Source organism: Tursiops truncatus, chromosome 19 (assembly GCF_011762595.2).
Source record: "Tursiops truncatus isolate mTurTru1 chromosome 19, mTurTru1.mat.Y, whole genome shotgun sequence".
Classification (NCBI taxonomy): Eukaryota; Metazoa; Chordata; class Mammalia; order Artiodactyla; family Delphinidae; genus Tursiops; species Tursiops truncatus.
The window spans coordinates 11,451,294-11,477,879 of NC_047052.1; the positions used below are offsets into that span (position 1 = coordinate 11,451,294).

At 38.5% G+C, this 26,586-nt stretch overlaps 1 protein-coding gene across 7 annotated transcripts in view; it reads right to left on the reverse strand.

The window, feature by feature from the left end:
- The window catches only part of CNTNAP4 (contactin associated protein family member 4), a 262,949-nt gene that overhangs the window by 175,561 nt on the left and 60,802 nt on the right, over positions 1–26,586 (reverse strand). For 6 of the 7 annotated variants that reach the window (XM_019941626.3, XM_019941632.3, XM_019941641.3 and 3 more), the window contains exon 3: positions 9,515–9,708. In XM_019941626.3, coding sequence (XP_019797185.1) covers positions 9,515–9,708 — 194 coding nt within the window. The remainder of the gene's footprint in view (positions 1–9,514; positions 9,709–26,586) is intronic. The other variant, XM_019941613.3, reaches the window with a different exon arrangement.

A 26,586-nucleotide genomic window follows, 5' to 3' on the forward strand; every position in this document is an offset into this window, starting at 1 on the left:
GATCTGACTGAATTATGTTTGATAAGTTTGAAAATTAAAAATGTAAAACAGGAAAGAGACACTCATGCATAAGTCTTTTAGAAGACCTAACTGATTGAGTCTTGAAGAGCAATAAAGAAACATTTCAAGAATAATTGATATTTATAGGATATTCCAGCCAAAAATAACAGAATACACTTTCTTCTCAAGCGCACATGGAACATTCTCCAGGATAGATCATATCCTGGGTCACAAATCAAGCCTTGGTAAATTGAAGAAAATTGAAATCGTATCAAGTATCTTTTCTGACCACAATGTTATGAGACTAGATATCAATTACAGGAAAAAATAAAAACACATGGAGGCTAAACAGTACAGGTAAAAAGTACAAACACATGGAGGCTAAACAATGTACCACTAAATAACCAAGAGATCACTGAAGAAATCAACGAGGAAATCAAAAAATACCTAGAAACAAATGACAGTGAACACATGACAACCCAAAACTTAAGGGATGCAGCAAAAGCAATTTTAAGAGGGAAGTTTATAGCAATACAATCCTACCTCAAGAAACAAAAAAAATCTCAAATAAACAACATAAACTTACACCTAAAGCAATCAGAGAAAGAAGAAGAAGAAGAACAACAAAAAGTTAGCAGAAGGAAAGAATCATAAAGATCAGATCAGAAAAAAATGAAAAATAAATGGAGGAAACAGTAGCTAAGATCAATAAAACTAAAAGCTGGTGCTTTGAGAAGATAAACAAAATTGATAAACCATTAGCCAGACTCATCAGGAAAAAAAGGGAGAAGACTCAAATCAATAGAATTAGAAATGAAAAAGGAGAAGTAACAACTGACACTGCAGAAATAAAAGGATCATGAGAGACTACTACAAGCAGCTATATGCCAATAAAATAGACAACCTGGAAGAAATGGACAAATTGTTAGAAAAGTACAACCTTCCAAGACTAAACCAGGAAGAAATAGGAAATATGAACAGACCAATCACAAGCACTGAAATTGAAACTGTAATTAAAAATCTTCCAACAAACAAAAGCCCAGGACCAGATGGCTTCACAGGTGAATTCTATCAAACATTCAGCAAAGAGTTAAAACCTATACTTCTCAAACTCTTCCAAAATACAGCAGAGGGAGGAACACTCCTAAACTCATTCTATGAGGCCACCATCACCCTGATACCAAAACCAGACAAAGATGTCACAAAAAAAGAAAACTACAGGCAAGTATCACTGATGAACATAGATGCAAAAATCCTCAACAAAATACTAGCAAACAGAATCCAACAGCACATTAAAAGGATTATACACCATGATCAAGTGGGGTTTATCCCAGGAATGCAAGGATTCTTCAATATACACAGATCAGTCAATGTGATACACCATATTAACAAACTGAAGGATAAAAACCAAATGATCATCTCAATAGATGCAAAAAAGCTTTTGACAAAATTCAGCACCCATTTATGATAAAAACTCTTCAGAAAGTGGGCATAGAGGGAACCTAACTCAACATAATAAAGGCTGTATATGACAAACCCACAGCCAACATCATTCTCAATGGTGAAAAAATGAAACCATTTCCTCTAAGATCAGGAACAAGACAAGGGTGCCCACTCTCACCACTATTATTCAACACAGTTTTGGAAGTTTTAGCCATGGCAGTCAGAGAAGAAAAAGAAATAAAAGGAATCCAAATCAGCAAAGAAGTAAAACTCTCACTGTTTGCAGATGACATGACATTATACATAGAGAATCCTAAAGATGCCACCAGAAAACTACTAGAGCTCATCAATGAATTTGGTAAAGTAGCAGGATACAAAATTAATGCAGAGAAATCTCTTGCATTCCTGTACACTAACAATGAAAAATCTGAAAGTGAAATTAAGGAAACACTCCCATTAATCATTGCAACAAAAATAAAATACCTAGGAATAAACCTACCTAAGGAGACAAAAGACCTGTATGCAAAAAACTATAAGGCGCTGATGAAAGAAATTAAAGATGATACAAACACATGGAGAGATATAACACGTTCTTGGGTTGGAAGAATCAACATTGTGAAAATGACTACACTACACAAAGCAATCTACAGATTCAATGCAATCCCTGTCAAACTACCAAAGGCATTTTTCACAGAACTAGAACAAAAAAATTCACAATTTGTATGGAAGCACAAGAGACCCCGAATAGTCAAAGCAATCTTGAGATAGAAAAACAGAGCTGGAGGAATCAGGCTCCCTGACTTCAGACCATACTACAAAGCTACAGTAATCAAGACATTATGGTACTGGCACAAAAACAGAAATATAGATCAATGGAACAGGATAGAAAGCCCAGAGATAAACCCACACACATATGGTCACCTTATCTTTGACAAAGGAGGCAAGAATGTACAATGGAGAAAAGACAGCCTCTTCAATAAGTGGTGCTGGGAAAACTGGACAGCTACATGTAAAAGAATGAAATTAGAACACTCCCTAACACCATACACAAAAATAAACTCAAAATGGATTAAAAACCTAAATATAAGGCCAGACACTATAAAGCTCTTAGAGAAAAACACAGGCAGAACACTCTATGACATAAATCACAGCAAGATCTTTTTTGACCCACCTTCTAGAGTAATGGAAGTAAAAAGAAAAATAAACAAATCGGACCTAATGAAACTTCGAAGCTTTTGCACAGCAAAGGAAAACATAAACAAGATGAAAAGACAACCCTCAGAATGGGAGAAAATATTTGCAAATGAAGCAACTGACAAAGGATTAATCTCCAAAATTTACAAGCAGCTCATGCAGCTCAATATCAAAAAAACAAACAACCCAATCCAAAAATGAGCAGAAGACCTAAATAGACATTTCTCCAAAGAAGATAAGCAGATTGCCAACAAACACATGAAAGGACGCTTAAAATCATTAATAATTAGAGAAATGCAAATCAAACCACAATAAGGTATCACCTCACACCTGTCAGAATGGCCATCATCAAAAAATCTACAAACAATAAATGCTGGAGAGGGTGTGGAGAAAAGGGAACACTCTTGCATTGTTGGTAGGAATGTAAATTGATACTGCCACTATGGAGAACAGTATGGAGGTTCCCTAAAAAACTAAAAATAGTATTACCATATGACCCAGCAATCCCACTACTGGGCATATATCCTAAGAAAACCATAATTCAGAAAGAGACATGTACCACAATGTTCACTGCAGCACTATTTACAATAGCCAGGACATGGAAGCAACCTACGTGTCCACCGACAGATGAATGGATAAAGAAGATGTGGCACATATATACAATGGCATATCACTCAGCCATTAAAAGAAATGAAATTGAGTTATTTGTAGTGAGGTGGATGGACATAGAGCCTGTCCTATAGAGTGAGGTCAGAAAGAGAAAAACAAATACAGTATGCTAACACATATATATGGTTCTAAAAGAAAAATGGTTCTGCTGACCTTGCAGCAGCACAGGAATAAAGATGCAGATGTAGAGAATGAACTTGAGGACACAGGGATGGGGAAGGGTAAGCTGGGATGAAGTGAGAGAGTGGCATGGACATATATACACTACCAAATGTAAAATAGATAGCTAGTGGGAAGCAGCCGCATAGCACAGGGAGATCAGCTGGGTGCTTTATGACCACCTAGAAGGGTGGGATAGGGAGGGTGGGAGGGAGGCTCAAGAGGGAGGGGATATATGTATGCATATGACTGATTCACTTTGTTGTACAACAGAAACTAACACAACATTGTAAAGCAATTATACTCCAATAAAGATGTAAAAACGAAAAAAAAGAAACATTTCAAAAGGACAAAATTGCTTCCCAGAGAGAGGATCTCCATATATATGGAGTGGGGAATGAGAAAAGTTAGAAGCAGACATCTACAACACTGCATCACAGCAAGAAAGGAGAAAAGAGGGTGATGTTTGGTCACTGAACTGTCACACGGTAGAATGTGAGATACAAGTTGTAAAGTGTTTTTCAAACATGCCATCCTCTGGTTGATGACTTGAGAATCATCTGGACGTGACTGTGCACTCTGAAGAGGGCACCAAATCAAATCTCCTGCTAACTCTAATCACTCTCTTCTAATTACTTTTATTTTGCTGGCCTAGGGACAGATCAATTGGAAGAATGTGAAGCAACATTACCATTTATCTTACATCACTGTATATATGTTTCCACAACTCATAGGAGTTCATATACATTTTTGTATATTACATATTGATGTAAAGTTCCAGTATACATGTGCCCAAGAAGTTTATGAGAAGGGACTGACATAACATGTTACAGAATGAGCACAGATGCGAGGAGGTGAAATAAACCACGCTGCTTGACAGAGAAGGCGCCTAGCAAACCGTTCTGATTCATGATTGATGTCACATTAAAAACCTCAATGCAGCCACCTTTAACCATGCACTCCTAGGTTCATCATTTTCAAAAGGGTGGAGAACTTACAGTTAAATAGAAATGTAAACAGGAGATTCCGTGTGGATAAAGGCTAATAAAATAGACTTCCAATAAAAACATCTTTTTGGCACTCAAGTAGAGGCAGTGTTGAAAGGCTGAAGCAGCTTAAGGCACCCTCCAGGCATCTGCCCAAGTACTGAGCCAAGAACTGCAAAGTATTATGCTTGATGACTTGACATGTTGACATACACAGCATCAGCACTGTTACACTTTATATCAACACACATGACTTTTGAAGGCTTAGAATACTAGAATAGCATAGGGAAAGGTCTAGGAAGGTGCACCTCACAAGGCGAGGAGTCCACCTGTCTTACCACACACCTCCCACTTGTATTTCTGCCTCCTTGGGTTTCCTATTAAATGCCCTCAGTCACCTATTTATTTGACTGGAGATAAATACATGTTAAAATATTTGCAGGTGGTGCTTCTGCCCTGTTTGGCTTATGGAGTTGACAACTCAATCATTCACAGTGATAATAATGCTGTGAATATTTTGTGACAGGTGATGCTTATGTCTAATTGACTATAGTTATCATAGGGGCTCCGTGTCTTTCACCAGCCAAACCCAGAACCATGACACTCAACACTTCTAATTAAAAAATAGTTATACTAACTTTAGAAATATGCTAATATGAAAGTATGGGTTTTTTGTTTGAAAAATCAGATACAATTGAAATCCAGAGGGAGGATATATGTATATGTATAGCTGATTCACTTTGTTATACAGCAGAAACTAACACACCATTGTAAACCAAGTATACTCCAATAAAGATGTTAAAAAAAAAAAGCACCTGACACATTAAAAAAAAGTAAACTATCGTGCATAACAATCATATTTACTTAAATAATTCATAAAATTAGTACCATCCCATTCCTTGCCCTTATAGTCTGCAGCGTAAAAGAAGCTTGAGCATATATCAGAGAGAATTTGTATAGTTCGGCTGTAAAGTTCCTGCACATGTTGATTTGCTTAAAATAATTTCTAAGATGTTCGTTTCATGAAGTTTCAGCAATTGTTCTTAGATGAGTGAAAATTATACCTTACATTTCCTTTTCCAATCATTTACAGTAAACTGGCTGAAAAGTCTTTTGATCATGGATGTTGAGAGAATTTATTTTGTCTTCACTTTGAGAGGAACAATTTCAGTAGCTTGCATTTCTAAGTTTTTGTAAAATATTTATATGCTATCTAGTAGAGTACTTTGTATAAATTACATTTGTGAGCACTGGACTATAAATTTTATTCCAAAGAATAATTTCTAAAAATATCATATATCTCTCAAGTTTACAGTTCTATTAAATATATGCATGGCCACATAGATAACAGAACATTTTGCCTTTCTTTTTAAAGATTATTTTTAAAAAGCAGCAGGGCATTTGAGTAATTCTTTCAGGTATATAGAAATCACTGTTCTCTCTAGTGCTTGAAGAGGAATAAAGGAAGAATGAGGAATCCTCACGGCAGCATTTCCATCCATATCGATGGGTTTTATTTTATTTGTCTCTAAACTTGTAACAACTGCCTTTTCTTCCTGTTTCCATCACATACTCGTATAATGCCTTAGCTGTTTCCTAACTCTCTTTCACAGATTTATTTGTATCATCTGGAGCAGACTGTGAAGCTCTGAAAGAAAACTGGCAAGTTTTATATAATCTGGATACATCCCATAATATCTAGAAAAACTGGGCAAAAAAAAATAAAGTCAGGAAACACATTTGTAAAATGTGACAAAGGGTTAAATTCTTTACTATGAACATCAATTAAAAATTGTTCTTTGGCTAAAAATAAAAACCAAAAAACAAATTAAAGTGATCTGTGTTATACCAGGTGAAAATGTCAAGAGCCAGGGCACAATTCGCTGTGTTTCACTTTTCCTGCGTTGGCAATTACAGATTCACAGAGAGGGAGCTTCCCTCAGAGTGAGACCTGAGTAACTGTGGGGTAGAAATAGAACTATTAGCCTATCTGGGATGAACAGGTAGCATGAGAGAGAGAGAGAGAGAGAGAGAGGGAGAGAGGGAGAGAGAGAGAGAGGGAGAGAGGGAGAGAGAGAGAGAGAGAGAGAGAGGGGGAGAGAGAGAGAGAGAGAGAGAGAGTGTGTGTGTGTGTGTGTGTGTGTGTGTCTACATTTATCAACAAAGTCTGAAGATTTGAGGCTGTTTTACCTACACCATAACCTTACCCGTTTTATGTGTGGCCATGGCACCAGCTGCACCAAGTCTCAATTCTGATCTTGACATTCATCTACTTTCTTTACCATATTCAAAATTATAGTCCGGTCCTTACCAAACTTGATAGTCCATTCCGACCACAGTCTCACTGGTTACTATGTGGGAAACCGTATCTCTGGATAATGCCAATGTCCATTCTTTTGTTCACACTTTTCCAGCTTCATGGAATTGCTTCCTTAATCCTTCCATAATCTAAGTTTTAATGCTTTTTTCAAGACCCATGTAAGCCCTGCTTTTTCTGACAAATTCTTTCTACAGTGATCTCCATACTCTGTCAATTTCCAAAGCCCTAGGAGTCTGTACCACACATTTGCACGCTCCTCTGACTCACTCTTTGGTTTGTTCTGATGTTTTTTATCTTTTCAACAACATTAACCCTTTTTTTATTAGCATCTTTATTGGAGTATAATTGCTTTACAATGGTGTGTTAGTTTCTGCTTTATAACAAAGTGAATCAGCTATACATATGCATATATCCCCATATCTCCTCCCTCTTGCATCTCCCTCCCTCCCACCCTCCCTATCCCACCCCTCTAGCTGGTCACAAAGCACCAAGCTGATCTCCCTGTGCTATGCGGCTGCTTCCCACTAGCTATCTATTTTACATTTGGTAGGTATATATGTCCATGCCTCTCTCTCGCTTTGAGCTCTTTTAATACAGAATTTCGTACAAAGTTAGGCACTGATTAGGAGATCAATGTATTCAAATCTATTCATTGATTGATTGATTTTTTTTCACTAATTTACTCAACAAGTGATGTGCCACACTGGGTGTTGAGTGCTGGAAATGCAAAGATGAGAAAGATAAACCTTTTCCCATGAAAAAGTTCAAAATGTATAGGGGAGAGAGAAATGTAGCCTTCTAACTCTAAAGTACATTAATCTGGTACCATATAAATGTACTAAAAGGAGGAGTTGATGGGTGGAGGAAGGGGTCGCTTTTAGTTGTGCGACCATGAAAGTACCCTACAAGAAAGTGCATTTCATTTATTGGTTCATTCACTCTTTCCCTCATTCATTCATTCATTCAACAAACATTTAGTAATTGCAGGTAACATGCCAGGTACTGTTAAGATTGGGGATACTGGGATGACAGGTTGGAAGGTAGAGCCTCTGTTTCCAGGGTGCTCAAACGCCAAAGGAGAAAACAATGAGTAAACCAACAAATGATAGCACAGTCTAAAAAACAATGTTACCTAGCCAGGTAACTGTGATCGATGCCGTTTGTCTTTACATTGATTGGTTTGGACTAGTTAAGGATATCATTCACGTCACTATTGCACCCTGAGCACCTCACCTTTAATAAGTAAGTGAAAAAGACAAATAGCACTATCTAGGTTTCGCTTTCCTCAAGCTTGAACCACGAAAAACAATTAATTGTCATAGTTAATATTAAAAATTTTTTTTAAATATCAAAAACATACATCTTACTTAACACAGCTAAATATTAGCACGAATTAGCCGCCATTTATCTAGTTTAAAATCCAATGCTTATTGAGAAAAAAAGAGTAAAAGATAACCCAGACACCTAGTTAAAATAAATACCTCATTAAGCTTTCATTGCTATTGGTTCATAATTACTGTTTATTTTATCCCTACTTTGAATGGTTTTCATGGAACTAATTCAACCATAATATCCAATTTTTCTCGCTCTTATACAGAACTTCAACTTGCTTTGGATTTTAATGCAGGTTTTCTTAAAAATGCTTATAGAAAACTTCTTCCAGCCTGACTGTTGTCCTTGCTTGAGAACGAGCAGGGCTACATCTTCTCAATTCAATTTACATCAATAAACATGCACTGGATGACCACCAAGTACTTTAGAGATACAAAGGTGAGTAAATCACAGTCCATTTCTTCAACGACTGTATCATGTATAACGGACTTCTAGGAAGTTTCAAAAGAGAGGCCATTGACTGATCAAACAGAATTACCATTATGTGCCCAGATAGGCCTCCAAATTATCTGTGTGCCAAGAATGATGCTTCATTAAGTTACTCATTTTCTCTGGTTCCAGCAGCTCAGTCAGAGGAAAATTAAAAACCAAAAAAAACACAGTTCTTTGATTGCAGTATGTTGTCCCTGGCCCACATAAGATCCAAACCAATACTTTTCTACACTAAAAAAAGAAATCCTTTCATCACCACCAAGCAAACTTCCTTTAGCTTCCCTCTTCCATTGGGTGTTTATATACCATCAGTCAACTACAAATACCACCCACTTTATTACAAACGGCCTCCTTGTCAGTCTCCCTTACAGGAGCTGTGCCCTGTCCACAAAACACAGCATCTTACACACTTGAAAGACTAGAGAATGGTTTATATATAAATCATATATGTGTGTGTATATATAAAATACATATATAAATATTCCAAATATTATACACAAAAACCTCCATATACTAGAGAGATTAATTCATAAATCTCAGTCATCAGAAGAAATAAAAGCAATAAATTCTTTTCAACAAACTTAAAGACAATGCAAAACTACTATGTTATTGAACAAAACTTAAAATGTTTTTATATAGGTTTAGTTTCTTTCTTTAACTTCCACACTATTTAGTGCACTAATGAGATTTTTTTTTCAATTTCTGAGGACTCTGCGAAATAAGTTTACCTTTAGTATTTTCATAAATTAAACCATAAAATGTATTAGAAAATGAATAGTAATACATTTTCTCTTGAAAAATGTTTTCTAAGTAATTCTGAAGATTCTGTTTCTAAACTTAGTTTAAGAGATTCGTAAACAGCATGTAGGGATGACTCTACTCTCTCTGAGAGGCTATGAATTCTGTTGAAGAAACATACCCAGATACTGTCCTCTTGTCGATACTGTTTCCAGTTCCTGCCACTGTCACTGAACATTAGGAGGTAGCTGGTCACCCAGTTGGAGCTCCCATATCCCCCTTGGGTGGCCACAGCGGTGATCTCCATTCTCTCTCCAAGGTCAATCTGCAACCACTGGTATTTGTTTGACACAAGTGGAGACCAGCCACCAGCTCCTTTTGTGAAAAGAGAAAAAGGAGAAATGAGCAAAGAATTCGTTAAAAATCTGTTAGTGAACTATCAATCCCAGTAAGACTGTTCCTCTATGGAACTTAAGAAAGTCAAGGGGCTTCCCTTGTGGCACAGTGGTTGAGAGTCCACCCGCCGATGCAGGGGACACGGGTTCGTGCCCCGGTCCGGGAAGATCCCACATGCCGCGGAGCAGCTGGGCCCGTGAGCCACGGCCACTGAGCCTGCGCGTCCGGAGCCTGTGCTCCGCAACTGGAGAGGCCACAACAGCGAGAGGCCCGCGAACCGCAAAAAAAAAAAAAAAAAAAAGTCAAATTTCCAAAATACGAAACTTTCCATAATGCTTGAAAAATATAGAGAAACAAGAATGTAATGTAAATGGATGGAGCCGATGTTAATTATGTTCATTTCTAGGCGTTTCAACCATCTGACACTGGGAGAGTTAACTGAATGACGTTAAACTCACTGAATGTTTAAACCACTTAATTTGACAGGCAGACATCCACGTCAACACTTGGAACTGGCATGTTTACTGCCCACATGCATGACTGTGTAATGATTTGGCCTTAACACCGCTTTGCCCAGAACTTGATTTACCTTCACACTATGGTGGAACTAGAAGACTACCTTTGATGTCTGATCATGTTTAGACTCCTTAGAGCAAGAAGTACAGCATTAAGCCCGGGAATACAAAGACGGCCAAGGGACAGTTCCTGCCTTCACCGTGTTTACGGTCTTATGGGAGGAAAAGACATTGAAAAGCATATTTGAAACACAACATGAAAAGTGTTAATGGTGAGGCAGGTGCAGGGAATAATAACACAGTAAATAATGGAGAGCTCTATCCAGTGATAACTGGCTTGCAACAGCGTGTGAGAGACCATTACATTTTCAGCAATTTTGCAAGATGATTGTTAAAGATAGCCATCTTTGCAATTGGCCATGGTGGGAGTATTTAAACCACGAAAATTGGCCAACTCTGCAAATCAGTACCCACTCCCACCCCAGCCAGTTTACCAACACGTCACTAGTTGTATCCTATCTGGGAAGGGGGGTGGTGGGTGAGAGGACAGTGGATAGGAGAGCCATGGTAAATTGTGTTTGAGCACTCAGAAGTGAAAACAGAAGTCTGTTGTATATTCAAGGAAATATGGATAGAACAGAATTTATTGTGTTTTGTTTTATCCAAATGCACACCAGAAAATTACAGACATGATTACCTACTGTATGTCTTGTTAAGACGTTTCATTCTTCCAGTTTACTATAACAGTGCTTTATTTGAGGAATTTATTTAAGTAATACTGACATTGCTGACTGTGTAAGTATTATGTAGTCACTGTAAAAAACATGAAATAGGGTTTATCCCATTCTTGAATCCATAATTGTCTACTATTCAATATATATTAAAATGCAGTATCTGTTACATAACGTACCATGTAAGAATATTAGTACATGTTTTCTTTTCCCCATTCTTTTGCCATCCACCTTGAGGCTCTGATAATAACTTCTGACAGTTCAGATAGAGATTACCATAAATTTATATACAGTTTTTATTCAAGCATTATTCTTGACATCCATGCCCTGTTTTATAAATGTTGAGTCAGGCACTAATAGAAAGAGATGCCCAATTTTGCTATTACGGTAAGGCACATATCTTTGTGAGACCTAAAGGGACACATCTGTATTAACAACTGCTTTAATAAGATTTAAAAACCCTTCTGATGGCAGATACAATACAGTGACACTCTGAGAGATAAAAAGCAGAACTCTGTGTTACTTACAGCTTCAAAGAAGAGAAGACTGCAAGGAAGGGCCATAGAGGGAAATGCCACCACAGAAAGGGTGGCAAGTTGAAGCCGTAGAGGGCAGTTCACGTATGGCAAGTGAGGTGGGATAAGCTAAGTTTTGTGAGCTCCAGGGAAGAGGGGCTGTGTCCGGGTGTCTGGCCCTGGCTCCAGGATGATCAGGGTTGATGCATAGTGGCCACAGAGGGTGTGAGTGCAATAAAAGAAGGGGTTGGGTTTGGACATAATCAGCTGCTCAAGACCAGCTTCTAGTCAGGGCCTCAAACTGAGTTAAGACAGCATTTTTTTTAAGTATTATATTCTAACAGTCTCCTCCCTTGACAGCATCACACTAACTCCTGATTGTATTCGGGTATGAGTCCCGAGATTACTTACTACATTGTCTTTAGAACTATATAATTTTTTTTCAAATTTCCTTCTTTCTTGGAGGGAATCATTGTTCAAAGTATCTTCCACTTTGTACATCAAAAGTACAATGCTCTCCTTATTGATCCAAAATATTGATACATTGTGCAATTTTTATTGGTGTGTTTTTACTTTTCATTTTCTCTGTAGTTGTCCCTGAAGAACACGTGGTTTTCGCTAGTGACCTGGATGAGTGGAGTTCTCTTGGTCACCAATACCATCTACCATGTTTAGGTTAGAGTGAAAAATTCTTGTATTTTAAGTAAGAGGGCTTGTTGGGTAGACATGGGCCCTGGCTGCATTTTCGGTGTCTTGGGGTCATTGACCTAGCATGGCTTTGCTGTCCACAAAGGGTACTGCTCATGCAGCCTGTCTGCAGAGCAACAAGAGGCACAGTGCTCTTAACTAGGACACAGCAGTGTCCCCCATATTGTTATGATATATAAATGGGAATCAGCGGTTCCCAATGGATGTAGAAAAGACAGTAGCAATAGGGGTTGGGGAATCTCAGGATTTGGCTACCTGACAGTAGGGTCAACCTTCCTCTCTAGAGTTAACAATAGACCATGTCTTTGAAGTATGGGTACATGATGGGAGTGGTGAGTGGGTAAAAACTTCCCTCTACTGTCCTATCTAATTTTACAATTCTGCCTCAGGGCCTAACAAAAGTTTGCAAGTTGAAAGTCTTCCAGGGTCTGATGTTCACCAAGCATCCTTGGTCCATCAGCAGCATAGCTGCATATGTGTTACAACTGCCTATCCCTCTGCATTTTTATCATTTTTTGCATAGAAAAGTTGGAAAAGAATGAATGAAGTGCCCCCAGCCAGCCGTCATCTTTACCTGGAATTTCTATGTTTGGAATTTTATCTACATCACCTTATACCTTTGAGAAAATACTGAGTTATTTTGTTTCTTGCTCTTTCTAGTTAATTTTAATGGTCTAAAGTCAGTAATGAGAACACAGAATACAGAATTGCATAATGTTTCTGTGGCACTTTGACATTCCTTTATAGATCAGTATTTAAAACATGAACACATGAGGGAAGCACAGTGGAAAAAAAAATAGAATCAGCGTAAGTCTAGTGAGTTAAGATTGGATCATCAGTTCTCATCAGGAGCAAGAGGAACCTCTCACTGACCGCTCCCTCTTCCGGCATCACTCACCATTACAGCTGCACTGTAACCAACTTGAAACATCTGCAATTAAATGGCCTTGAACATTTCGATTTCTCACCTGTGGCGAAAAGGTACCACTGATATGCTAAATCAAGTGATACCATTAACGAGGTACATCAGTAAAGTAATGGAAATTCAGATGCTCCTAGGCTTTACCAAGTAATTTCAGCAAGATAAGTCAGCCATAGGGAATCCAGAGATTCCTACAGGGTTTCAAACTGTGTAGCTGTATAGACACACGTGGTATAAGTGTGTGATGGAGTGTTATGATTGTTCTAATTTTAAAACAAATGTTGAATAGTGATATGGAAAATGCAAATATACAGATATAGATAAATAGACATGGATATAGAACTCAGCACACTTTGGTAGTGCCAGCCTATGATGACATGTAGGGACAATAGTGACATGAAATGAAAACGTGGCTGCAGTTGAGGTTAAGCTACCCCAGGCGTAGGGTCACCGCCAAACCACCTAGCCTTCTGGAGACATCATATCGTTTACTTTTTGAAACATCATATGTTTCAAACATTTTTAAACATCATATGTTTACTTTTTGAATGGAGAAAATGATGGCTAACTCCAGCAAGTTGTTAACCCTGAAGTACTACAAAATGAAATATAGTGAACTTTTAAAATTTACTAACTAAAATTTTCAGCTGGTGGTCAAGTATTATTTGTCCTTAATGATGCTTTTAATATGCCGATAGAGTCAACATCATGGTAGGACAACGTGAGACGAATGACCATCTTCCCATAACCCCATCTATTCCATGGTTACTGACACTTCATCCACAAGACAGTCTTATCCCTCCATTTCATTTTTTCCCCATATCGCAGCCCTCCTTCCCCTATTCCACCCTTCTTTTTCTCCTGCCTTGCCCTCATTACTGAGACTTGGCATAATAAAATGTCATAAATTTATTCAAACAAACATTTCTTGCATCTTCATATCACAGCCTGAAAACTCACACTTAAAAGCCCTCTACCTATTGATGAGACTTTTACACTAAGCATTGTAGTACTGCTATGAGATTTAAATTTAAAAAGCATAATAAGTGCCTACTGATTCTCTCACAGACAGCAAGCACGTGAGTATATGGTGGTTGTTACGTTTTGAATTATAAAACAATTATTATTGCTATGGACTCCAAAGAGTTACCATCACAGTAAAGTTGAGCTCTGGAAAAATTTAGTTACTGAATGACCACAAAACACAGCATCTCTTGTATCTGTTGCCTACTACTTTTAAACATCAGGTTCCTCAGGAACTGGCTTCTGTAACACATGTTGCTATGAACTGTCAGGAAAAAAAAGCAAACTAAAATTTATCTGGTGCCTACTGTATGCTAAGTACTCTACTAGAAATTTTATGTACCATATTAAACTTAATTATTAAAATTATCTAGTGAGATGAAATATATTTTAACATGTCTTCTTTTCAAATGAAACTTTTAAAAAAGAGATTCACAGAAGCTAAGTAAAATTTCCCAAAATTTTAGTATAGATGAGAAATTATTTTTTAATGATTTTAATGTTAGGATCTCATTTAAGAAATCTCCTCCTTTTTCATTCTTTAACCTTGAAATAATTATACAACTACCATTGCCCCAGAGTGGTATATTTTATCCCAAGAATAAATTCAAATAATAGATTGTGTTATTTAAGTATAACTAGGTAACTGGCTGATACGTTTAAAACCCTTATGTCCTTTCTAGTAGGTGGCACCGATACCCTTATGTCCTTTCTAGTAGGTGGCACCAATACCCTTATGTCCTTTCTAGTAGGTGGCACCAATACCCTTATGTCCTTTCTAGTAGGTGGCACCAATACCCTTATGTCCTTTCTAGTAGGTGGCACCGATACCCTTATGTCCTTTCTAGTAGGTGGCACCAATACCCTTATGTCCTTTCTAGTAAGTGGCACCGATACCCTTATGTCCTTTCTAGTAAGTGGCACCGATACCCTTATGTCCTTTCTAGTAGGTGGTACCGATACCCTTATGTCCTTTCTAGTAAGTGGCACCAATACCCTTATGTCCTTTCTAGTAAGTGGCACCAATACCCTTATGTCCTTTCTAGTAAGTGGCACCAATACCCTTATGTCCTTTCTAGTAAGTGGCACCAATACCCTTATGTCCTTTCTAGTAAGTGGCACCAATACCCTTATGTCCTTTCTAGTAAGTGGCACCGATATTTAGCTCTGGACATGGAGGCACATCTTACAATTTCATGGAAGTGAAAGAAAAATTGAAGAAAAAAATACTCTTGGTTGGAGCTTTAAAATATGGAAAAGAATCACTTCTCTCCCCTACTAATATTAAAAATGGGGCTTCCCTGGTGGTGCAGTGGTTGAGAGTCCGCCTGCTGATGCAGGGGACACGGGTTCGTGCCCCGGTCCGGGAAGATCCCACATGCCACGGAGCGGCTGGGCCTGTGAGCCATGGCCGCTGAGCCTGCGCGTCCGGAGCCTGTGCTCCGCAACGGGAGAGGCCACAACAGTGAGAGGCCCACGTACCGCCAAAAAAAAAAAAAAAAAAAAAAAATGACATGACTGCCACTGCAGATGGTCATCAGTGAAGGTGATGTGTCACAGACTTTGTCAACTTTGCAAAGGTTGGAGCACACGAAAGGGCAAGCCATATTTCTCAAGATGTAAAGCATAGAAGGACACAGGTGTTCAAGGACACAAACACAAGTGAACACAGTTCAATGACAGTCCTAGCCATCATTATGGCATCTACATTTCTAGAAAATAACTGGCTTAATTAAAATTGTCCTAGGGAAGTTTCCCTCTAAGACAATTACATTTTTTCACATGTGATTTCATCTCGATTTCCCCACATTATAAGTTTGCCTGGATCATTTTGATCTTGACATTGAATTACAATAATGTAAAAGGAAGAGAAAAAACATTGTGCCAGTATTTGTCTCCCTTAAATGGTTCGCAGTGTCCCAGGACCGCCACTTAGAACCTTATCAAGCTTTGTATTTTTACCAGTGTAGTTCTTTTTGCTGGAAGGAAACATGACTCTATCGATGCTCCGTGCCTGGCTAGTCTTGCCTCATGTACACTCCCGAATCTTGGCGTTGCTGCCCCTGGTCACAGTTATTATTACAGGTACAAGCAGGTCAGCTGAGCCAAGCCAGCAGGGCAATTCCAGGATTTCGTTGAGACTATTAGAGAAAGACCCTCTTTGCTGTGAACGCTGAAAGTGTGGGAATTAGGCATCGACCTGCAGGAGAAATTGTTGTGGAAAACCTGAGTGAAGCAACAAAGACCCAAGCAGAACTGAGAGATGAGGTGAGACCCGGTTTTAATAGCACAGTCAGCATCCCTGAGTCCAACTGGGCCCGCAGGGCATCCCTGCGCTTTCCAGGTAAGTGAGCCACTGGCCAGTCCCTGCCCCTTGTGCTGAAGCCACTCAGGCCGCTGCATCAGCAGTTCTCCATTCTCTCCTTCATTAGTTTTTTCTCCTTAATGGATCATACCCATTAATGTACATGCATGCTGTTACTTTTCCCCCTTTAAAAGAAAAAAAAAAAAAGTTCTCTTGACTCCACTCTATTTTTCCTGCTTTTTATATTAAGGTAATACGTTAATTCAAATAAGATGTCCATACATACTCTTTCTGATGTTTGTCGTTTCCTTCTATCTCAGGCCAGTTCCAACTAGACTGTCAGTCCAGCCACTCAATGAAAACTGCTCTTGTCAAGGTTACCAAAGAACTGCATGTTGCTAAACTGAATGGTCAGATTTCAGTCTTCCTACCACTCCACCCGTCAGTGACATCTGATACTTTCAACTACTCCCAGTGCCTTGATATTCCTTGTCCACTTAAACTTCCATAAAGCTCATTCTCTTAATTTTCTTCTTAGCTTATTAGTTGCCCCTTCTCAATCGCCATTGTTGGTTCTTCCCTTTATCTCTTCCCTCTGAAGGCTGAGACGCTCCAGGGCTCAGTCCTTTGCCCCGCTTCTTCTCCGTCCCCATCTCCTTGCAGACCTCTCTTGACCTCGTGGACTTAAATATTCTGTGCCAGTAATTCCCTAGTTTCTATCTCCACCCCCAACCTCTTCCCTGATATTAGACTCCTCTACTTGATATCTTTAACACTTCCCAAACCAAACTCCTCTTCTTCCCCCAAATCCTACTCTATTCACATGCTTTCCCAACCCAGTTTATGATAGACAATTCCATTCTTAAAGTTTCTCAGGACAAAAAAAAAAAAAAAATACTGTGCTTGACTCCTTTCTTTCTCTCTCACTATACTACCAAACCGACAGCAATACGGCTGGCACTACTCAACTCTGCAGAATCAGAGGATTTCTCCAACTCCACTGGTGCTCCTTTCTATTCCAGCCTGGATTCTTGCCATAGCAACCTAACAAGTCTCCCTGCTTCCCCCTTTGCTCAGTGAGACTCTCTCCGTTCTCTATACAACAGGTTTAAAATATTATTCCTGGGCTCAAAACACAACAATAACTTTCACTTTCACACACAGTGAAAGACAAAGTCATTACTATACAGCCTCCAGATTCCTTATATGATCTGCCCCCCTTGCACGGCTCCCGCCCCAGGTCTGGCTTCCCAGATCAGTACCCTCCGTCAACGACGGCCTCCTCAAGGTTCTCTGAGCAAACACCATTCTTCCATCTCCCATCCCACGCTTTGATAAGCTATCCTTTCTGCCTGGAGTGCTCTTCTCTGAGATGGACTGGGCTAAAATCTTTGCTACCGTCAAGTCTTTGCTCAAATGTGATCACTCTCATACAAGCATTCCTCTCCTGACCTTCCCTATTAAAATCCCTTCCACCCAGCAATCCTCCTCCCATTCACCTTAATCCAAACCACTTTACATTTTTTGTCAGATATTGACATATTTATACATATATTTCTCGTTCGGTATCTTTCTTTATCCTTTATCTTGCCCTATCAGAATATAAGCTCAATGAGGCCTAGAGTCTTGGCCTGTTTTGTTCAAAGGTAGATCTTATGTGTCTAGCACACTGCCTGACACACAGTAGGTGCTTCATAAATATTTACTGCATAAAGGAATGAAATAAATCTGTTTCCATATGGTTATAATAAGACTGTATTAATTCATATACCAAATATGAATATATTATACCTAGTGGCAAAAGCTGGAACTAAATAAAACTAAATAAAAGCACAAGATACTTCTCTTTGCAAAATGGTACTTTCAGTGAGGTTCTCGAAGAGAAAGCTTAGGCACTTGGCTGAGACACACACACACACACACACAGAGGCATGCACGTACATATACACAATGTCTACCAACCGCCTCAAAGTTCCCTAGTTTAATCACTTGTAAACTACATTTCCTAGATGTATTTATCGCTCTATTTTTGGATTTTTTGACACAATGAAAGAGATGCTTTTTACTTCATTTCCACAGCAAGGTTCTAAATTAATAATACCTTACTAAATTCTCGTAGGTTTTAGTGTTTTGCTGTTGATCAATTTTTCCTCCCAGCAGATGGGTAGACTGACTTTCAGCCCTACTTCTTGTACTGCCAGATCAAACGTTTCTGAAGTGTTCAATAATTCAGTGGATTAATCAGTAAATATTTACATCCTTTCTCTGCTCAGGCATTTTGATTTGCATATTTGATGTGCAAATTTTGGGAAAGCCAAATTTCCTCTAGAAGACTAGAATAAAATTACAAAACCACCGAAATCTGTGCTTTAATTTTTTTCACCACAGCCAGTTTTATTTCATTCAAATTAGTAGCTTTGGAAAAATGACTTTGAGCACGTGATGTCTGGAAATTCAGACGGTAATCAGGGCTTGCCCGTGTTTTGCACTAAGACCATTACAATACTTTTCCAAAAGTTTCGATTTAGATCTACTACAGTGAGGCAGGTCATTTCAGTAAATGACCTCATGCATCAGATGGAGCACACTGACAATATCCCAGAGACTGAAAAACCATTTTTTGCTTCCCTACCTTTTTTTTTTTATCTTCCCCAGCCGGAGAGAGATGATAAGCTGCCATGAGTCAAATGTCCTCATATCACTTCTGGGTTAAGAAACTGAAGTCACTCTTGTACCCAACAGACATTATTTCCACATAATGATTGGAAAAGCCAGCAATACTAGGGCATAGTATATGAAAAAAAGGTAAAAAGTACCAAACCAATTCCAGGATTTGACTGATTAAATCATTTAATATTTTCCCAATTTGTGAAAATGCTAAAACATTAATACAGCATCACGATCCCAATGAATGAGATATGTTTAAATCTAGGCTTAGATATTTGTTGAATTTAGTCTTGAATACACATACTTTAATTCCACAATTTATTCCTTTTTAAGTATTATTTTATTGTGGAAAATTTTATTTCACAGGCAATGGGAAAAATTATTAGTGATGCTGGTGACTGAGACATCCTTAACATTCCCCTCAGCTTGACTAAACTTCAGACAGGTTTTTTTCCCTGACCATAGGCCCCTGACCTCCCTTTTCTCAGAGCATTTAATTGAGGGAAGTTGCAATTGTAAATTATTTCTCTGCTCCTTGCAATGTAAATCTTCATCAGGCCTCCTTACAGTTTTACAATCCAAGAATGTCTTTCTCAAGGACCTGAGTCATCCCTCTGAAATGTAATCAAGAAAGACAGAGCCCTATCTCCCAGTCTCTGCTGGAGGGCAGGAGCCTAACTCCACAAGCACCAATCATCAAACACAAATGACCTAATCACATTGACCAACTTCCCCCTGATGTTCTCCAGTACTCTTCCATTAGCTCATCAGCTCAGTGCTTAAAAACTCTCCCACCTTGATTTCAGAAGAGCAGAGTTCAATCTCTCTCCCCTACTGCAGAAGTCTTGACCCCCACTGCTATAGTCTTGAATAAAGTCTTTCTTGTCTTTTTAACTCAATCCAGTGCAATTTTCTTTGACAAGAGATAATTGGGTTTTTTTTTTATGAGCAGGATGTGTTTTTCATTTTTCTACCTAATGAGTCATGTTCCCCAGAAACCATTACACAGAGTCTGAGAAGATAAAGAACAATGCTTAGAAATGAATGAGGGTCTGACTAGAGCTAACCAGAGGGGTTCTTCAGGACAGTGACAGTGTCCAAAGACCACTGCCCATCTGCTCTACCTATTAACCAAAAGAATGTCACAGCCAGCTTCGGGGAATCTGAATAGAACAAGAAATGTCACGGGGCCTGGCCAGAAAAGGTGATGGCCTTTGTCAAGAGAACAGTCATAGGGACCAAATGACCACTACATTTGGCAGTGTACATCAACAAACATCCAGTGTGAGGACCAACGAAACCACACTTAGCAGGTATCACTGACCTGGGACACAAGGATCCAATCAATGATCTTGTGGTGGACATCAATACAACAACCGACATATGTCAGGGGAGACCCCCACCCAAAGTGCCAGGACATCATCTGAGTTCCTCTCATGCCGACTGCCGTTTTGGAAAGGAGTGGAAGAAAGATTAGGAAATCAGAAGGTCTGAGCATTTACCTGGAAGAGACTGACACAACCAAAGGGGGTTCCTTTACCCAGCAGAGGCTAGGGGGTTTGAAGTGACTTGGTAAGTGGGCAAAAATGGGAAACAGTCTCTGAACTGAAGAGCAAACAGGATCTTCCCCAACTAAAAACAATACACTCAGCTGATAAAGTTTTGGCAATACTGAAAAATATATGGTGTTTCCATGTTACTTCTCAACTACTAACATAACCTGCAGACTCACAGCTTTGCAACTAGCTTGAGAAAATCAGATCAACCAGTATTTCAGATCTGAATGATGAGAGATACTAGAGTATCTTTATGAGTGTCTTGTGCGTGTGCTTAACATCCCCAAAGCTGCCGATTATGCGTTTTATATAACTTATGATTTTCTAAAACTGTATGTAGATTGGCCAGAATGATGTCATTTGCATGTGTACATGGGTGGTCAACCAGAATCAATGTATCTATTGGTTCAAAAAACATTTTGCCACACGCACAGCATTGATACAGTCGGGTCTACGCTGCTCCAGAGCAGAATCACTCCACATTCATTGGGCATCACACTGATTTTTGGTACAAAGACGAGAGAAACACACACACACACACACAGTCTGCTGGCTTTAACAGAAATAACGTTCTACAATAGCATGTGGAGTGGGATCCAAGTAGGACTGAGTGTGTGAAGCCAACAGGTGAAATACTCCTCCAGCATGGGGGAAGCAGCTCCACGTGGCCCTGGGCCCAGGTACAAAGAGTGGAGCACACAAGCGTTAGGGCTTCATAAAAAGAATACAGGGAAAAATACGCTTTTACAAGATTTATTTCAAAATGGTGATACCTGACCATTAATTTTGCCAGTGATACACATACATTTAGATTTTTAAAATTATCCTCAATTATTACATGTGTATTCAATGGTTTCTTTACCTCATCATGTAAAACAAATCACGTTTCGACATATGAGAGTCTGGGAGAGTTTATTGTGCCAAAATAGTGAAGACTCCAAATAGACATAAATGGACCAAACCACTGCTGCGTGGTTTGTTCCAATCAAGCCCTTTTATTTATTAATCTGATTTTAGCCTACGGTTATAAACCCATCGTTTTGTCACTGTATCACCTAAACTGAGAGATAAACACCTTCTAAAATTATATGCCACCGATTATTCTGTATTAGAAACAATAGCACACATTGCCCTGGCTTCACCAAGAGAAAAACCATCATATTTTGTGGAAGTGTGATCGAGTCGGTCAGGATGTGAAAGGTGGGGAAGCACAAGGAGAAGAGGAAAAAACACATCATTTTGCTCTGTTTATCGCTATCTTATTTCTATTTGTAATGTATAATGGAAAGTTCTAAATTGTCCTTTTTGATAAGAAGCAAGTCTCACAAAGGAACCTCATTTCCACTTGAACCAATGAGGCCTTTCACACGATTGTCAGGCCACCTATCATGGTTCATGGTTCCCAGTGTATACTGATCCACTGAGTCATAAAGTAGTGCTTCCAGTTGGGAATGAGAGTTAATGCAAACTCTCTGGATCAGAAAAGATGGACCCCAAAAAGTAGGTCATGCTTCTGCCTAGCCAGTTTCAAATTGCTCCTGGCAATACTGTGACTCTCACCCACACCCCTGTGCCTACCCACATACTCTGTCACCACACAGGAGAATGCAGCAACTGAAAACAGCATCCTAGCAGAAGCAGCTCAATGCATGTTCACGGTGACAGCTAGGACAACTATAAAAAAAACAAATACTTTTGATAAGCAAAAGGAAAAGTCAGTTATCAACATGGATCATTCTCTTGCAATTGTTTTTGCTTTTACTATATTCTTTTTCTGAAGAATTAACATAAAGGTTAATTTGTTGGTACTGTTTGGAATGTATCTTCAGAGTTTAGAATTTTGCATTTTAATTTTTTAAGTTACCACCAAATTTTTAAAAAGATTTTTAAGAAAAATAGAGAGAGAGAGGGAGGGATAGGGTGGAAACTTCTGGAGGTGATGAATAAGTTTAGGGCTGTGATTATGGTGATGGTGTCATGGGCATATACTTATCTCCAAACTCATCAAGTTGTATACATTAAATAGGTACAGCTGTATACATATCAATCATACCTCCATAAAGTAGTTTTTTAAATTAGCAATTCATAATTTTAAGAAATATGAATGTAATATTTCCAGAGTCAGCTTAGCTTGTCAAACATAAATGTCAAGATTTTTATATTTTTATTTAAAGGTATCAATGTTTCCCTTAACAAATCATAACTGAGTAGAAGAGTATTGTGGTGTGTTAATCGCCATAAAAAAAAAGGTTTTTTTGCAAAATTATACGCAATCCTAGGATTTTAGGCTCCTTTACATAAAACACGGGAGGGACAATATAGTTGCCTGGATGTTATATTTAAGGGGACCTCCCAGATGATTTTCAGACAGAGTTTCAATACTGAATTCACGATTTACATGATTCTTCAGGGATGATGCTTTCAAAAAAAGAACAACGGCTTTTTGCTTTTGCTATTTTGACATACTGTATCTTTAGAATATCTATCTAGGTCAATAAATGAGCTGCAAATAAAACCATCAGGAAATGTTTCACGACCAAAATTCTGTCACTTAGAGCAAGTCCCTCCTTCTTTAGCTCCAGATGACACTGACTTCCTGGGTTTTTTTCCTCACTCCTCTGGCCAGCCCTTTTCAGCATCTTTCATAGAACTTCCTTTCTCTACGTTTGTTGAAAAGCTAACACAACTGTCCTCTCCTCTTTTACTTTACATTCTCAGAGGACTACATTTCTGATGCCTCTGGCTGCAATGATTAATTTTTTTTGTTTTTGGATGACGAGGCCTGATCTTTATTTTTAGCTCTGACTTTCCTTTGAAATCTGTATTCCAAATCCTGAATGCTTCCTATATATCTATTCATGGATGCCCTACAGAGATCTCAAACTCGACATGCCAAAAATGGATGTCTTACCTCCTGTCAAAACCAGATGGCCATATCATTCCCATCTTCAAGTCACCCAGACTAAAATGTGAAAATCATTTCTAATTATTCCCTTTCAATAACAGAAATTTCTACATATGTAGAAGTTGCCAGATCTGGTCAACGTCGCCTCCAAAGTGATTTTCATTGTCCCTTTTGCATTTCCTTATTCCTTAGTTTAAGTCCGTACGTCAACCACTCAGTTAAACTTATTTTCTGTATTTATTTTTAGTTATGGGAGGTACAACTTTTTTTTTTTTTTTTTTTTTTTTTTTGTGGTACGCGGGCCTCTCACTGCTGTGGCCTCTCCCGCTGCGGAGCACAGTCTCCAGACGCGCAGGCTCAGCGGCCATGGCTCACGGGCCCAGCCGCTCCGCAGCACGTAGGATCTTCCCGGACCGGGGCACGAACCCGTGTCCCCTGCAGCGGCAGGCGGACTCTCAACCACTGCGCCACCAGGGAAGCCCGGGAGGTACAACTTTGAAGCAAGTAAATGAAAGCATGAAAAGGCATGAAAGCATTTGAGAGATCCTAGTGAGGCAGAACTGGCAGGCCTTGATGTCCTGTGGATAACCCCTTCGATGTTAGACGTCGGGAGGGCAAGGAGCATGGAGAGGACAAAGTTAAGGATGACAGCTTGGAAAACTTTCTGGATGGTGGTGCTGAGAGTAAAGAGTCATCAACGGAAGGGAAATCTGAAAGACGTAAAACTGAAGGAATGGGAACCCTAAAGAAGTACGAAGGACTCAATGCTGTGAGTGATTCATTGTGGAACAGAGGGGCAGGCCTTCTAGGATGATAAAAGTGAAGGAAGCGAGGCCACTGGGATTTGCATACGTTTACAGGATGTGGAGAGGAAATCAGGAAATTGTGTTCCGAGCCCGATGGCCTACCCTTCCTAAAAATCTTCAATATGTGCCTTTTAGAAAACCAATCTGTTTTTGCCATCATTCCCAGAGTTGCTTTGGTAAAAGCTGGTTGAATCATTTTTCTCCTGGTTGCAAAAAGCATCCTTTTTGACACAGCATTTAATTCAACTTCAATCTGGCACTGGAGCCCCAGAAAATAGTCTATTTTTCTATGAAGTCTGTTCTCATTCTCCACAATTTCATTTGAATTATACTTATTCCTGTGCCTCTCACTCAGCCAGGACTTTGTTTCTTCCACCTCTCAGCTGCATCTCAAATACCACCTCTCCCACAGTCTCACTATAAGAACTTTGTAACATGAGATAATATAGTTTATTTATGTTTGTTAAATTAATAACTAAGAATCAAGTTTCCTATTAGAATACCACTGTCATATTTGAAACCCACTTGGCAGAAACGTTTGTGTGCTGCTGCTCAGACATGAAAATGAGGCTTGCCATTAGCTGAACTGCTATTGTTCTAATGTGGCCAAACTCAGAGCACTTGAAATAGATTAAACAGATTCTGAGATGACTTCAGAAGGTCAAAGGGCTATGAGAGTTTTGCTTTCTAGTAACAAAGTAAAATGACAGACTTTTTTAATGAGCGAAATCGACATTTCCAAGGATCTTAAATTCTCTTTATGCCATTTCTTTTCTAAGACATAGTTCTGATTAATTCCCATCAATTTTTTTGGGAATATCTGAAATTGTGTCTTGAATTCCAATGACTAAATGAATATTGGCCAATATTAATCTAAAAAAGTGTCAACATAATTAAGTATCTTAAAGTTTAAATGACTGGTTTGTGTGTAGATTACAAAGTGGTCAGATTTTATATTTTTGAACAATGTAATAAACACTTTTAACAAACTCTTCTCAGACCTTTTCAAAAATAAGAAGAAGACAGAAATGAGAGGTTAAAAGTTGAATAAAGGAGAAGCTATGAAGTTTAGGATATTTCTAATTCTTAATAAAAATTATTAAGCACAAGAAACTAGAAGGTTATAAAATACCACTTTCTTTAAAGTCCCTAAATGTCATCCCTCATAACAAAGAATATAGAATTTACCTCCCTGATTATATTTACTAGTTATGCTTTTCAGTACTAGATCACATACAAACTTTTCAAACAGAGAAAAATATGGTACACAAGGAATTATCAATATCATTCTAATCCCCACCATTAATACCCACAATTTACATCCTAAAAACCTAAACCAAAATGTGATCATTATATCCATCAGCACATACATAATCAAAAGAAATGCTAGGTATACCCAGAAAAGACGAAAACTCTTGATTCGAAAAGATATATACACCCCAATGTTCACAGCAGCACCATTTACAACAGCCGAGATATGGAAGCAACTTAAGTGTCCATAGACAGATGAATGGATAAAGAAGATGTGGTACGTATATACAATGGAATACCACTCAGCCATAAAGAGAATGAAATAGTGCCATTTGCAGCAACATGGATGGACCTAGAGAATGTCATAGCAAGTGAAGTCAGACAGAAAAACAAATATGATATGATACCACTTATATGTAGAATCTGAAAATTAATATAAATGAATTTATTGACAAAACAGAAACAGACTCCCAGACATAGAAAACAAACTTATGGTTACCAAAGGGGAAAGGGGGGATGGGGAGGGATAAATTAAGAACATGGGATAAACAGATACACTCTATTATATACAAAATAGAATAACAACAAGGATTTACTGTATAACACAGAGAACTATATTCAGTATCTTGTAATAACCTATAATGTACAAGAATATATATATATATATATATATATATATATATATCAATCACTTTGCTGTACCACCTGAAACTAACATAATATTGTAAATCAACTACACTTCAATTTTTAAAAAATGCTAGGAATGACTCTGGATCTGCTAGCTATGAATAGAAATTGCTGATGTATTCTACAAGGTACTAAGTACGTCACTGTTCTAACTCATTTGATTCTCACAATAAGCCTAAGTGATAGAAACTATTATTTTTCCCATTTTAGCCATGAAGAGACTGAAGCAAGGGGAGGTAAAGTCACTTGTGAAAGGTCACAGAGCT